The 15,917-nt window shown below is 44.4% G+C and overlaps 1 protein-coding gene across 1 annotated transcript; it reads right to left on the bottom strand.

Moving 5' to 3' along the window:
- Positions 1-6,827: 6,827 nt before the first annotated feature.
- DMRTB1 (DMRT like family B with proline rich C-terminal 1) lies at positions 6,828-14,368 on the bottom strand. The gene is made up of 4 exons (XM_059822292.1): positions 13,828-14,368; positions 11,885-12,117; positions 10,082-10,226; positions 6,828-6,934 (listed from the first exon to the last, which is right to left on the bottom strand). Exons 1-4 carry the CDS (start codon positions 14,288-14,290, stop codon positions 6,828-6,830), a joined length of 948 nt encoding a protein of 315 aa, XP_059678275.1. The 5' UTR covers positions 14,291-14,368.
- Positions 14,369-15,917: the final 1,549 nt, after the last annotated feature.

Below are 15,917 nucleotides of genomic sequence, written 5' to 3'. Positions count from 1 at the left end.
TCAAATGGAAAGCTACGTCAAGTACTGGTAACACGCGTTACAGGCTTGATTTATACCGTGAAAGGCAATGCCATATACGCCTTCCAAAACTTGGTTTTAAACTGTAGTTACTGCTTACTACATAAGTGGTCACATAGACACCTTATAACATGAACTTGTCCTTTTCGTGCTAGTAAGGACTTAGATAAGGTAACTGACAAAAGTTACACATGTAGGTTATGCTAGGATATAGAGATGTCCAATATGACTGTCCTGCTAGCATGCACAAAGCTCCCTCAGCTTTTCCTGGCATTAACAGAGCTAAGCGTTCGATGTACCCCCAAGTCTTGCTGTACAAGAGCTGTGGCAAACTACCATCCTGCCACCATTACCCTCTTGGCAGAGGTAAACACTTTGCTTGGAACTTTGTTGGAGGGCTGTTTGCTCTGTACCAGCGAACAAACACAAATGCAACGTAAGATAACCTTCTTCACGGACTGTTTAAGGCCGTAGTAAGGCACATACATTACAAGGTGCAAACCAGCAGCCCAGCCCAACCACAAAGTCATCATTTGCACTCTATTCCCATGCAACGCACCGAGGAATTTCACATCACGCATGGCTACTGCAGCAGGAAAAACGCAAGGGAACTGCAACCTCAAACCGAAGACTGTTTGCGTGTTTGATCTGTGTAAGTAAATGAACATTTTATCACGCCCAGGGCTGAGGTGGGGGCCCGACACTCACAGGAAGCCCAGGGAACCGACCGGGCCCAGCAGACTGAGGTACCCGGCCCGGCAGACTGAGGTACCCGGCCCGGCAGACTGAGGTACCCGGCCCGGCAGACTGAGGTACCCGGCCCGGCAGCCCGCCTCACGCCGCCAACCGCCGGCCCGCCTCAGCCCCACCGCCGCGCGAGGCGTAGCGGCGCAGGCGCAGAAGCGCCAACGCTGCCGCTGCTTGTTCCTCGGCGCGTACGAGACTTGAAGACCGAGGCACGCGCCCCAAGGGGCGCCCGCCGCCCTATGACTCCCGCCTCAGCACTCGCCCCGCGCTGCTCATTAGCGCCCGCTAATGAAGGGTCAGCTCCGCCCGTCCCTCCTCCCTCCCTCCCGGCCCGACTCCACCCGCTCCGCTTAACCTGTAAGGGGGGGTAGTGAGCGCAGGCCGCTATGAGGGAGCGGGACGCTGCCGGGGAGAGGTGGTCGTTCGCCTCCCTCATAGCCCGGTGCCCTGAGGCCACTCAGGGGTAGGGTGAGGGGGCGCTTCGGTGCGGCCTCCGGGGCTGAGGGGAGCCGGAGGTGGCGGCCAGGGCGGCCAGGGGTGTCCTAGCTGTGCTGCCGGGGCTCCCGGTAACCCTCTTGCCGCCGACGGGAGTGGCGGGGCCGGGTTGTGCCTCTCGCCGTGGGAAGGGTGTAGTGACACCTCCGTTCTTTCACAGCCCCTGAAGTACACGTTGGCTAAAGTGTATCGATTGCACCTTGGGCTTTGAAAACAACGTTGTGGGGTATCTCCTACAATGTGAACACAACCGTTGGACTTTTCTGGATGCTGATGATGGGCAGGTGGCTTTCTCCTCTGTAAGTCACTCCCAACCCTACAAGGAAACACGAGTCCAGGTTCTGGTTTTCCATCTTTCTCCACAGTATTCCCTTTGAGTGTGCCAGGTGTTTTGCTTCTTTAGATGAAAATTTTGTTATTTCTCCAATTTTTTTTTAAAGTTTGTCTCTGATTCATTTGTATGCCATCATTGCACTGGCCATGAAAAATACTGTAAAGTGTTTTGAGAAAAACAAAACACAGCTGCAGACTTAGTCAGTAAGGAAAGTAAACTAAGCAGGTGTGGCCTCTGCAGATCTCTACAAAGCTGGGCAGCTTTGAGGAATGGGATTACTAGCCTTGTGCATGCCTTTGGAACGACAGGCAGGAAGATGGCCAAAGTGCCTAGAGATACTTAAAAACAAATTTGTAATCCCAGGACTGAGGAACATCAGGAAGTAAAGAACCATTTCATGATGTGAGAGGGTCCATGAGGAAGGGAATGTAAAAAATTAACTATCTACAGGTACATGAGACTTTTGAATTACTTGAATATAAGTGTATATTTACTGTTGGAAGAGCATGAGAAACAGTCGATTTGCACCTTGATCAAAAGAACACGTTTCTTAATGGGAAACAGAGCCTGTCGTGAAAAACTAGGAAGGTTCTCCCAGGGAACTATGCATATGACTGTTATTTAAACCACATTTTGTAAAACAAAATGTTTTGTAAAAAGAAATGTTTTGTATTTGCTCTTAGCCTGGACGCTTTTGAGTAGATTGTACCAGTAAGACTATAAAACCCTGACAGTAATTAGTAAATGAAACCAGAAATGCCTCCACTAAAGACAGTTGCATAAAAGTGAAAACAGCATGAGATCACAACTGGCCCATCATTAGACCCATAGGGGATCACCCTATGAAGTCAGTAGCAAGGTCGCTACTAATGTTGCCCAGCTGAGGACAATATCCAAAGAGCCAGTGGGAAGGGCCAGCAAAGAGAAACAAGAAAAAAATGTTACCCACTATAAATAAAAGTAATACCAAAATAAGCCTGCTGGTTTGGGGGGGACTTTTTCAGAAATGTTCTAGCCTAGGCTCTTCAAGCCTTACTCATGTATAAGACATACCTGTAAGGATACAGGTAAGTAAAATGCATAGGTGGATGAATGGGCACATCACTGCCTGTTCATCTGTGGTGGATCTGGAGCTCTCTCAATAGCCTGGGCTGCAATAAAACATGCAGTGACACTCTGATTTCAGGAATAGATTCCATAAAGTCTTTCTTTACATTTGGATTTCTCCCTTATGTTCTGGCAAGCTAAGTAGAGACATAACTCCGTGACTAATGCTAATGTTGCAGTAGTAAAATATTGGGCAAAAAATAGGAAAACCAGACCCACTTGCCCATAAGAATGATTTAATTAAAGTTTCCACTGTTCCAAAGTAGGTATGTTTCACATCATAAAGAATTTTTCTGTCATGAAAATTATTTTTTTAAGGAGAGGGAGAATTTTGTTTGCAGCAAGCTGACTTTACTGGTAGGCAATTAAATATTTCTTTGGATTGCTGTTCAAAATTAATTACTCATTGATGTGGAAAAAACAGCTATAGTCTTGCTGTGGATTCAGAGGTTTCCAACTGGGTGCTTCTAATTCCAAGAAGAAAAAGAAAAAAAAGACCTAGAAAGAGTATTATAATTACTGTCATACGAAAACCTGCTTCAGTCCAGATGTAGAAGCCGATACCACAGTAATGTTAACATCTAGCAGTTTGCTGCAGGGCAATGACAAATGAATCTTACATATGTTTGCAGAACGGACATATTACGTGATCCTTCTAGAATCCCTTGGGCTTGTTTTCTTTTTTCCAAAGCTCCTACAGAAAATGCAAATCTACAATAATCTGAGGTTTTGGACAGTGTCACAGACACCTCTGTATAAAACTTGGATCCTGCACTTGCATACCTAACCAACATTGTCAACTCTGTACCCTTGCAAATAATTCCACTAAAAGTAATGAAATTAGTGGTGTGAGTAAACATTAAAGAACTGGTTCCTAATTTCAGGTTTTCCCCTTCAGTGTACAAACAAAGCTTATTGCTCTGTGATGACCTAGGGGCTTGCAGTGAGGACAGAGGATTGACAGAAGTACCAGGTGTTAGCAATCGCATCTTCAGAAGTTTAGCAAGGGAGTCAATCCTCAGAAAACAGAAAATAATTATGACGACAAATGCTATGTGCAGAATTCCTACTGCAGTCAGTAGCAGCTTGCATGTGGAAAGCTATCATACCTAACTTTGCTTTTTGTCCCCTAATTTTATGAATTTGACCAAAGTCTATGTGGCTTCAGCCTTAATAAAAAACAATAAAATTCTGGGATGATTTAGGCTGGAACAACCTCTGTGTGACTTGTCTAATCCAAGTCATTCCATTTCAATCCAAATTGATTTCATTATCCCTAAGTCATTTATTTAAATAAATGGAGTCAGAAGAGATCACAGAGTTTAATTATTGGAAACATTGGTTGGCGCTAGGTTTGGAATTAAAATTGTTCACTTTGAAGTCCTGAAGTGCACAGTATGACCATACCAGTTGTCAAGGAACATTTCTTCCTTGGTTAAAAAGGACAAGCTGAGCATAAAATGGAAGAATGAAACCTTGAATTATCCACATAAGATAATTCTTCCTGTCAACTGGAGAGTTACTCACTTCGTCTTACTAAGTCATTTACTTTTCCATGCAAAGATTGGTGCAAGAACTTGGGGATACATTTCCTAAAATGTAAAAATCTGAAATTACACCAAACAAAGTTTGACTGATGATATGATTATGCATATTAAACAGTATTGGCCTCACTATTGATGCTCTAGAAAAGCCAATTGTAGCTGTTCAACTGTTAAAGACTTCAGACTCGGGTAGATGCCTGTCATTTCCTTAAGAAGGCAATCAGGCTCGTCAGACATCATTTGTCTCTGCCCCTGGTCACCTTCTTGTCCTTCATGTGTATGGAAGTAGCAAGGTTTGGTAATGGTTTTGCATCTACTTTGGCACAGCTGACATGATGTTCTAAAACAGTCATATCCCCTTTCAACTTTCTCCTCTCCAAACTGAAGACTCTAGTTTATTTTTAGACTCCCCATGTAAGGCAACTCCTCCATCTCCTTTTTCAGTTTAGTTGCCTTTCTCTGGCTCTTCTTTAAACTCACTACATCCCTCTGGAGATGAACACTGGTCTGTGGCAACGCAGTGAGAGAGATCCTACCGGAGTGCCATACCATCATTCAAACAGCCAAAATAAAGGCTTTGGTTCACTCACCAATAGTTCAAAAAGATGGAGGAAAAGGAAAATAAGGAGTTTGGGTTGGCAATCTGGAAGCAGTCACTGGCATGGCAGAACAGAGAGAAAACAGTACTGTATATGCAGTATATTTACAATGACTGTGCATTACAGTCAGTGAAATGGGCTGGAGTCCATCTTGCTTTGAGATTTAAGGAGTAATGCAACACTGAATATGACTTTAGAAAAATATCTGGGAAGGAGACTATTCAACTGTTCATCTTGTACATTACTTTTTCCTTAAATCATTGTATTATACACATAAAAAACAACCCTCCATCCACAGAGGAACCTGCTTTGTGGGTGCTGCTGGTATTTCTATTTGTAGATTATTTTGAAAAGAGCTTTTCTCTATCCAGACACCTTAAAGAAGTATCCAGATTTTCCCAAGCAGACAGCAGTTTTAAGAGGAGGTTTGGGACACTCCTGGGAGCAGAGATGGTGTTGTAAATCTAGTATATAACAAGTTGTACATCAGATTATTTGCTATAGATACACGAGTTCTTCAGTTTTTCCTCTTGGCAGTTCTAAGTTTGCCACTTACACTCACTGTCCCCCAAAACCCTGTGTGCTGAAAGCATTTTCCAGCAGATCATCTACTACATGAAAAAAAATAAATTTTAGCTTAGTATAATTTCTTTATAACTTGCATTGAGCAAGGGATTATTAGTACAAGTAGCAGAAAAGAAGAACGTTTATTTTACTGCGCTCACCTCTACAGCAGCAGTCAAAAGTTGTAGAAGAAAAACACTGAAGCCTAAATCTCTCTCCAGACCAGTTTGTTACACAGAGCTGTTCAGGGCAACATCTGACATTTGGCTAGAAAAAGTACGTGCAGATATGCAAGCCTCAAATCATCAAAACCATACCAGCAATTTAATGTATCTTGTTTAATTATACAAAAGTCCCCCCCCAAATTATTCAAACATTAACAACTGATCCACTTAATACAAAACAAATTCCTCTAGGCAAAACAGTAGAGGAATGTACCTTTCATTTTTAATTAAACATTATAATTGAAAATTATAATATGTATGGATTTGACTAATTATTATTCTAAACGGTGTTTTGTCCTAGTTTCCTACGTAATCTCTCCACACCTTTGATACGCGACAGTGCACTTCCAATACACATGCCTAAAGCTGTCTACACGAGTCCTTTAGAAACAAATAGTACTGTTTAGTTTCAGCTGTACTGAGTTAAACAACATTGAAATTATGTATAAACCATCAAGGACATTCAAAATCCTGAAGCCTGTGTGACACAAAGTGATTCCAAATCAGTCTGTATCCAACTTGAATGGAAGGTGCCTTAAAGGCAGTTCACCCAGAAAACAATGCAGAGACACTGGATCTCAGCCTGCGTCAGACCCGTCTACAAATTCCTCCCAAGCCCTTCTTGACAAGCACCTACTGTTCTCTTACCCTGCTGAATCCAGTGAATCATGTTCTTAGGCAGCCAAGTAAATTAGCAACCCAGAGTATCTTCCCATCTCACTCAGTCTTCAGGTTCCACATCGCTTAACTCTTCTATAATACTCAGAACCAGGTTTCCTTTACAGCAAATTGATACACAAACAACACATTTTTGACTACTGTCATGAACATGAGAAGGCTACAGAATGTACGTGGCCCGGAGACCTCACTCCAAAGTCAGGAAGCCATCTAACCTCAGCAAAGGAAACAAATTCAGAGTCATAATCATTTGCTGCTTCTACCTGCTTAGGGAGGAGTGGATTTACCATGGCTCTGGAAAAGCCATTTTAGGAACAAGGGCTTTACAGTGCTAGGGCGGCAGAGCTGGGAGTCTGGTAGCTCTAACATGATCATAAAGTGAGGCAGGGAACTAATCCCCTTCTTCTAGCTGTTGTGACTGCTCAATGACTAAGTGTCACTCTACTCTCATATTAACTAACACTTTCCTCAGAAATGAAAATAGCGCTGCCTGCTACTCAGCTCTTCGCCAGCCCATTTACTGTTTAGAATATACAGATTGGTCTCTGCTTGTTTCTTCCGGGGAAGAAGATGGTTGGCCAGGTTCATGAACCACGCCTGAATCCTGACTGTCGGCTTCAGTAGCTGAAATAAAAATGAATAGAAAAAGGTCAGAGTTAAACACAAACAAACAAGCCGAAAACCCCAAACCCTGTACTTCAGTTTGCATTACACCTGATATCAATCACATTTCCAGAGGTAAATTCTCAATGCAAAATTACTTTTGTCAATCCAGTTTGTAATTCAACCCAGTTAATTCAAAGGTGCTTAACATCAAGAGCTGCAACTCTCTGAACTGAGATACTGCACTTCAGACAGCAGTTGATTGTTTCAGCCATGCTTCAAGAAATGTAGCAAGAGTGCTTCAAGATGGCAAGTGTTGAAGCTGCACTGGAGTAGAAGTATGAGGCAGACTCTTTTGCCCACTTAACCACAGTGAATCTATGCCATGCCTTTTTAACACTCCTGTGAATTCTCAAAGGTCTTGACAGGCTAAATAATCCCTTCTTCAAATCCAACTAGGGATTTTCATTTTATAAAGTATTTACTTGCCAATTTGCATGAAAAGCTCCCTCATTTCCTCACAGGCGACTTGGGTGTTTGTTTGTTTTTCTGTGGCTTGCTCTTTTAGAAAGCCAACAATCTGCAATCAGACTCTATCCTCAGATGCTGTACTGGCTGTTTTACTGGACATACCTTGTGTTTATTTTGTCAATTCTCCATAACGTTACTAGTCAATACTGCATGAAATTGTGTAACAACATGTCCTATACTTCACATCACTGTTGTAAACCTAAATGGCCTCAGTCATTCAACTGCAGTCAACTATTGACTCAAACCTTTCTGGCAGCAGCTTCTAGCCTTGGAAAATCTTTTTCAGACAGGACTTGGGTTTTTTTTTTTAATTTGTCTGCATCTCAGATTCCCTTTGGGGCAGAGATCACAGACATTTCTTTTCACCAGTTGTCCCCTGCTAGAGTTTTCTATATCCATTTTCCTGCAACAGTTCTGCCAAAAGACCATTTCACCTCAATTCTGGAGGTCTCTCTGGAGGAAGGATGTTCCCAAATCTAATTGCAGGTTTGAGTCAGTTCCTTTCTTGGGAAAAAAGACATGATGCAATCCTAACGCATCCCTATGCGCTAAATGTTACAGCTTTTCTCTTTTTTCAAGCATCTTGAATACAGAATCAAAGAATTATTAGTTTCACTGTAGCTTCCCTCTACAGCTGCATCTTCTGCTGGCAGGCTATTTTGTATATTACCTCATGCAGAAGTATCCCCCCTCACTGGGTCACAATTGCTAATTCCTACATATCCTGGAGCACAAATGCCATGTAGTAGAATTAATTTGTACTTTCTCTGTAGTACTAAGAAAACTGGATTGTTCTCTGAGCAGCACAATGCATGATGCATTGTTTCCTATGGCTTTGTGCCTGGCTTGTGATTTCTCTAGTGTGTAATAAGGGCTGAGGTCATTAGATGGCATTTTTCTCTCTGGGGGGGTGCTCTCATGACCTTCCTTTTCTATCCAGTTGCCTGTTTTCATGATTGTTTGGCCAGTACAACTTCATTCTACCAATACAGGACTGGATTTCCTCTGTTTTCCTCATGCAATACCACTGTTTCTCTCCACGTACCCCGTGTTTATCTGCTACTCCCAGGTCCTTCCCATTCCCCACACACTCCAACAGAATAGCTGCAGATACATACAGGTTCTCTGCTACTGCAGTATCCCCCACATCTTTTGTCCCCTCCAAATCACAAAACCCATTAATCCTCACATACACTTTCTGGTTTGCCTGTCAGCCCTCAGCTTCCTCTCTTCCCCTCAAACTCAGACCATATTATTTCACCTCCAGCACACCAGTATCTCCTACATGCTGCATTAAAGTCCTAATGCCTTTGCCAGTAGCTTAAAATAACTTTACATTTCTATGATGTCTGTACACCCCCCTCACTGCTGTATTCTTCATATTCCCCTTGTCCACCACATCTCCTCCTTACTTTTCTTTGGCTTTCCAGCCAGACAAGAAGCAGGTATGCTCTGACTGCTCTGAAGATATGTGCCCACTGCTGGGTTGACTGGCAGGCACTTGGTTGTTGGCCAAGGTACACACACGTCAGTCAAGAATTGAGTGCAAGCTGACAGCCAGCCAAACACCACGACATGGCTGCAAACAAACCATTTTGTGGGAGGCATCTGTTTCCCTTGCAGATCAATATTGTGTAGGCCTGTGATCACAACAGATATGTTTGGCTGAAAATAACTAATGGGTTGAAAAGTTACAAGAGGACTGACATTAACAGAAAATAAGCCTGCACGAGCCTTATGTTGTCTAGAAACCAGGCCAAAAAAACCCGAACTTATATTTTGTCCCACATAACCACCATCTTTTCAATTCAAATGAGATAATTACACTCCTCTATTCCTCCTCCCTCTTATACAAGAGGTTTGATTTTTCACTGAGTGATTATTGTAATCTGTTTCATAAACAGTCAGATTAACAATTTTTTATTCTCGTGTTCAAGAAGAGAAATAAAGTTGTATTTATTTATCTGCATTTTCAAAAAGAATTTAAAATAAAACTGGCTCTTCACTCATCCAGTGCTAGTGGTTAATTCTCTGAGCAGCTCTACCCTCTTGTGGTCACAGCTAGCTGCAGCCAAATGAAAAACTTGCAAATATAATCACAAATATGTCGACATGTAGGCACAATACATGAAAGAGCCCGAAAAGAGAGGGGCACAAAGACTCAACCTATGACAGAAATTTAAAATCCTGTGAGATTCAATAAAACAACTTGGGATTTTGAAGATTCAATCTTTCGTTTACAGCAATTAAAATGTAGGATTTTCAGATGAGCAAGAAATTTCATATTGTTCATGCTAAGTGCTCGTCTGCATTTTTTTTAACATTTTGTCTAAATTGCAACAGAGCCAAATAATTTTTAAAGTATGTCCTGCAAACTAGCTATTTAGAAAAATATTTTCATTTTGAGGACATCAGCAGATCATACTCTGGAATTGCTCTGAGTCCTGGGGCCTCCAACGTCTGCGTGAGACTGAGGTGCCTGTCAGGAGGAAAGCCCAAGCATGTCAGGCTCCTTTCCCTAAGTCAGCCCTGCCTAGAGCTGTACAAGTTGGCAATCTGTCCTGGGACTTCAGGATCTCAGTCCAGGCTCATACTCATACTCATGCTCATACTCATACTCATCTCATACTTCCTTACCATGTGCTTCCTTGGTTGTTTCAGCCAACATGTTCAGTGAAAGGGGAGGTGGAATGTAATGAATCCCTGGCAGAAAACTTGGTGGGATGAACTGAGGCAGAGGAGTGTAGTATCCTTGATGGAAATCTCCACCTCCCTCTGGAATCTGCAGAAACACACGAAGCAAAGCATCTTCCATCTAAAGACTCTCTCCAGGACACATCTGCAGTATCAAACAATTTCTGTTTCAATTTTTACCTGTGAATATTACATTTTTTGTGCATTTTGTGGCCACATGCTGCTATGTCTGTGCATGTATTGGCACGTGCAAAGCCTGTGCATAGTGTAACATGCTGAAACTAAGAAGTAGCAGCTTCTCAGATCATGTCTCAGCTGAAACTGACCTCCTAAGTCCTCGTCTTCTGTTGTGGTATCTCATTAGAGCAGTTGGTTTAAACCAGGAGCAGCTCACCTTCACCACTGATCTGGTGCACTTGCCACTGAACAAGTCTGGAAGTCTTCATGCAACGGAGAGGCAACCTAGGAAAATGCTCCTTGCCACCACCTCCCTGCCAGCTACGGATTCTTCCCTTAGCCCAGTCAAGTGAGTGGCTCCACCTACACTGAGGGGCTGGTGTGCACCACAGAGTGCCCCACAGCCCTGGTCTTCTGTGATCACCAGACCTGTTAGAGCGTGATAAAACTCATTCCATGTGCAAGGAGAGATTTCCATCCCTCAGAAACATTAGCATCAGAGAAACAGAGGCATTTCTCTTTTGCATCTGGCCATGCACCCTGGTACAGATAGAGCTCATATAAGACCTTTCCAACTGTTTCAGGGCAGTTAAAAATTAAGTTCAAAACCACATACAGTGATGGTCTAGACAAGGCATTTCCCAACCTGTGCATATCCAGCCCACCAGGACTCAGACTGCTGCTAGCCACCCTCTTTCTCAATAACCCCTAAAATGCAACTGGGAACTTCTATGCAAGCATAATAAATCTAGTAGTCTTGAGGCAGATCACCCTACCTTAAAATGAACTGATGAATTATACTTAATGCAGACAGAATGGTGCATGGCAGCTGGAAATCTGATAACGTGCCTAACTGTGGTACAAAAACTGGACACCACCAGTTTAAACCAACATGACTGACAGCACTGAAAGGAACTAGAAGGGCCCACACACACCATTACAACTGACAGGCAATTTAGCATCTTGTTTCTTACCATGTCTGTGTGGTTTGAAGGTGTGGGCTCTATGATACTAAACATAATTTTTCATCTGAAACTTCTGTTAACCACAACGATTTTCCACCGTTTTTGAGAAACCAAATGTCTCATAACAGAAATATCTGACCATGCTGATTTGCTTCCTTGCGGAAGCTGATTTTCCCCTGTTCTCCTCTGTGGCTGTGATGCCTTGGCCAAGCCCTGACACTCTCCCTCCCCATTAGATTTGTCCTGTGTGGAAGAAGAGGACCCTCCCAATGCACATTCTGTGCCATCTACACTGGCACAACATGACCATATTAAGTGTCCAACAGCCATCACTGCAAAAGGCTGTTGCAGATGTTAGCGGGGCATGTAAGCCCCAAAACACTTCACAAACCTGGCCCCTTGCAAGTGCGTGGGTTTGCTCTTCTGGGTTCAGGTCAAACTATTAACATCACCGTTTGTTAATGTTCTCTTCAGCATAATATATCAAAATGCTGTGAAGTAACTGATAAGCAGGGTAACTTTTCATGGGTACTTTAACAGCAAGAAGGCAGCTAAAAATAAAGACAGCAGTATTTCCAAAGGTAATTAAAAGACCACTACTTACTGACACAGAAGCTGCATTCCCTGGCCCATAGTTGCTCGGAATGTGTCGGAAACCTCTCTGAAGTGATATCCCTGGAGGTGATGGTGCTCCCCTACAGCTTGACTGATTGATGGCAAATCCCATGGGAAGTGGGTGGTAAGGATACACTCCAGAACACCCAGGGTACACTTTTGGAGGTTCTCTCTCCAGGTATTCTGGGTTGACCATGTATTCTGGAGGAAAAGCAGGGTGAGCTAGGAAACAATGAGAAAAGAACAAATAGAAGTATGTATGTAATTCTATGGAGTTCAGTAGACTTAGCTGCAGGACCAAATTCCACTCTCAGGCAGGAGAATCTGGCTCTTTGGGTTCATGCTTATCTCCTCATGAATTTATTTTGTGATTTTTTAAGGAACTAAGGGAAGGTGGAGTAGATGATAGTGTAACGCAGAATGATCTGCATTCTTTTCTGCCTTGTGCATTATGAAGCTAGTCCTTAGTAAAGCACTGGCTGCAGAATCTTATTCTTTCAGTACATCAGCAACAGCAAAACAACCTAGCTAAGTCTTTTAACTCTAGCACAACTTAAAACAAAAATCTACAGAAATAATAGAGTTCTAACTTTAGTCCTATCTGTCACTTCTTAAGTTAATTTACAGACAAAGGCTCAATTTTAGGGACATACACAGGCAATTTCAGATGCAGGAATCAGTTACTTCCTTAGTTTTTTATCTTGCATCTGGAATCTTACATGGCCTCTGTGAAGTCTTAAAAAAAGAGAGTGGTTATTTGAATATAAATAGGGTCTTTCTTGTCTGCACATCCTCCTGTTGGTAGAGAAGTGGAAGAATTTGCTTCAAAAGTAGGTCAACTTCTGGAGTACCAGAATTATACTATTTGTCCCTAACCTTTTTTTTAAATTGGTCAGCAGGTTAAAAATGTTATTAAAGGAAGGACTGACAGGCACATGTACAGCTAGCATCATCCATAACCACAATTTTCTTAGGAAACAAAGCTAAAAAAAAAGGGGGAACAGTTATTGACAGATTAGGTGGGAAGTAGAGACGTCTGAAATGTCTCTTTCCTCTGGGCTTCTCAGAACAGCATTCTGTCTTGCAGGCTGCCAACTCTCCAGAGGCTCAGACTAATGACTACTGCAGTCAGTAGGGATTTCCATAAAATTACTACAGTAAATAGTAATAGTATGAAGTTACTGTAATAAATAGTAATAAACTAGACAAGTCACACGAAAGACTCTATTAAAGGAAGCAATTTAAGAGGTGACGGACCATACAACTGTTCCACCTGCGAAATCTATGCTCTGCTCTTAAATACCAAATGCACTTTTACACCAAGTGATCCCAGCCAAGTTCAGTCTTTGCTACAGGAATTAAGGCCAAAAGGTCTCTTTCTTTTACAGTGCTATCATAAAATGCTTGCTTCAGGCAACTGCAGCGGTAACTTCCCCATTTACCTGCCATCACTGAGTTTTTTAGCATTTTTGTTGCTGGAGGCTTGTGCCTGTGAATTTATAAACAGTGAGACAGCCCTCAGAGAAACATGCACGAGCACCTGCAGTGCACAGTGGATGACAGTTTGGTTTCCCTCCCAGACTTATTTCCCTCTCAGAGAAAAGCCACTTGCTTAAGCTTCAACTTTGCAATGAGTGGTGAGGCTGAGCACATTGCTCCTGCTGCTGCAGAGCTGCATGACCCGTGCTGCAAACCCTGCAAAAGGGAAAATAAACGCAGGGTTGCACATTCAACATGCAAGTTGGGTACCTGTGTCCACTGAAGTAGGGAAGAGGGAGAGACAGCAGGAATGGCTCTCCGGGGAGCTGGAGCCTGAGGAATCAGGCGGGTGCAAACTGTACAAGTAGCAGTGTTTGATGGGGGGAAGAGGGAGATGAACGCAGAAGGAAAGATGGCAGGACAGGGAAAGAGGCTTTGGGGACAGGTCCTTACCGTAGTCCCAGAAGGGAGGGCCGCTGGGAGGCGGCGGTGGCCCCCTGCATGCCATGCCTTTGCTGTTGCTGCCGGTGGGCTGGGTGCCCTTCATCCCCTCATGGCCGCTCTGCTCAGGGGCACTGGCCACCCCGGTGGCCACCCCCAGGGGAGGGGGCCCTGTGTCTGCCCCAGCCGGGGGGTCGGGCACCTGCTGCCTCAGGGCCTTCTGGGCTGCCATGATCTTCTGGCGCTCGGTGATGAGGGCGCACTTGTCGCACAGGCAGAGCTTCCAGCGGCAGTGGCCAGCGTGGCCCTTCACCGGCACCACGAAGCCGTGGTTACGGCAGCGGGAGCACTTGGGGGTCCGCAGTGCTGCCTTCGCCGCCACTGCTGCGGCCTCCTCGGCCTCCATGGCATACCAGTCCCGGCTAACCACCCTGGCACAACTGGGCCGGCTCCTCAGGGCTCTTATATAGGGCATGGCCACTGCTGCCCCAGCATGTAGCAACCTGGGCAGGCGGGGCAGGAGAGCCCATGGCAGCGGGTGGGGAATGCCCTGCTCTGGGCAGCCTGCAGCACCGGAGCTGCCTTGGCCCTGCAGGCCTCCCCTCCCTCAGCCACCATGGCTGTACCTGCCCACCTCCCCCTGCAGTCCCCTGGTGCGGGCTGGAGCCAGACCTCAGCTGTGGGGGCTGGAGGAAGACAGAGAGCGGGGACTGCGTCTGCAAGAGAGGGGGGGAACATGCCACACATTTTAGTACATTTCCCTGTGCTGGTGCATGCAGAGATGGGGAGTTTTGGACGGGCGGGGTGTGTGTGGGAGAGAAATACAGTGTCCCTTACAGTACTGCCTTAACTGATAGTTTTCCCTTTTGGCACTGTAACATCCACACTTACTTTCATACCTCTCATGCATTCACTTTTAATATGCACAGGATTTCAGTTCCATTTTGTTTCCAATTTGCAGCATGCTTCTCTTGATCAGGAGGAGTGACTGCCTCAGCACAAAAAAACCCACTCTTCCATCATTCTGTTTTTGAAAACAAGGTACTAAAATGAAGGCGGAAAGCATCTGTCATTCAAAAGACCCACCTCCTTTTCTCGGAATTCCTTATTCTCTGGAAACAAAGACTTTCAACTAGAAATACAGGAATGCTCCAGTTCCAGTACTGCTTAGAGAGCACTTGTTATTTGTTACTGCTGGTAGCTACAAAACCATGGTTTACACAGTAGCCCATTTCCAGGAGAAAACTTTCCACTTTGCAATGTAAGGCATGACACTGCTGATTTTTGGCACATATGCAATAGCTAATTCTGTTTTAAAATCTTGAGATGCCAATAGCTTCTCTACATTAAAGAGAATACCATAAAAATAAACCACCAAGTAGCCGTGATATTTTTTACCAGTAAGTTTCAAGAGAACCAGGTAACATCTATCAGCTGCTCTGAAACAATTCTAATATGCAACAGAGTATGTTTCACAGCAGCCTTGCAGAAGCCCTTCCCTTGTAGCAAACCTTCCTGCAAGACTTGGGTGCACCCCTCAACATCTGAGGGGGCGAGGCCCCGGCATAGCAGGCCCTTTAAGAGATTCGGCAACAGTCTCGTTTGCCTTAGCAGTCACCAGCCAGCCTCTGTGCCCTGCAAGCCCCCAAGGCTCAGCCTAGATCCAGGCTTCTCACTTTGCTAAAGACCCAGTAGGACTTTGCATCTGAGTCCTGCAGGTTTCCAGCAGGATTTCGTCTCCTGGGGAGATGTCTTCCTAAGTGCAATACTGGCATACAAGCCCAGACCGGCTCTCGAAAGCAAGTCAGACCCAAATCCTCAAATGCGCACCCAGCACAGCAGCAACCCCAGCCTGCCGATTTTGCTATCCCAGCTGCAGACTGAGTTTTTGGCAGCTGCTTTTTGTGAGGGGGCTCTCAGTGATGCCTTTGCACCCATGAATTCAGGGATCCTGTGCAGGAGCAAGGCCAAATCTGCGCAGGCATACAGCAGGTCATGTAGGGGAGACCACTGCAGTGCTTTGTAGAAACTAGGTGCTGGATTGCATGCATAGCAGCTCCTTTTGTGAGTGGGAGGCAGCAAAGCACCCATGCAAATGTATC

Source organism: Gavia stellata, chromosome 10, assembly GCF_030936135.1.
Source record: "Gavia stellata isolate bGavSte3 chromosome 10, bGavSte3.hap2, whole genome shotgun sequence".
NCBI lineage: Eukaryota > Metazoa > Chordata > Aves > Gaviiformes > Gaviidae > Gavia > Gavia stellata.
This window is presented reverse-complemented; position numbering and strand designations above follow the sequence as displayed.

What these genes read in the sequence shown, in the direction of transcription:
- DMRTB1 (XM_059822292.1), bottom strand. Translation starts at nt 14,290, where the DNA reads ATGCCCTATATAAGAGCCCTGAGGAGCCGGCCCAGTTGTGCCAGGGTG. An exon ending in CCCTCCCTTCTGGGACTACG is followed by an intron (nt 12,118 to 13,827) that starts GTAAGGACCTGT and finishes ATTGTTTCCTAG; the next exon opens with CTCACCCTGCTTTTCCTCCA. An exon ending in GGAATGCAGCTTCTGTGTCA is followed by an intron (nt 10,227 to 11,884) that starts GTAAGTAGTGGT and finishes GTGTTTCTGCAG; the next exon opens with ATTCCAGAGGGAGGTGGAGA.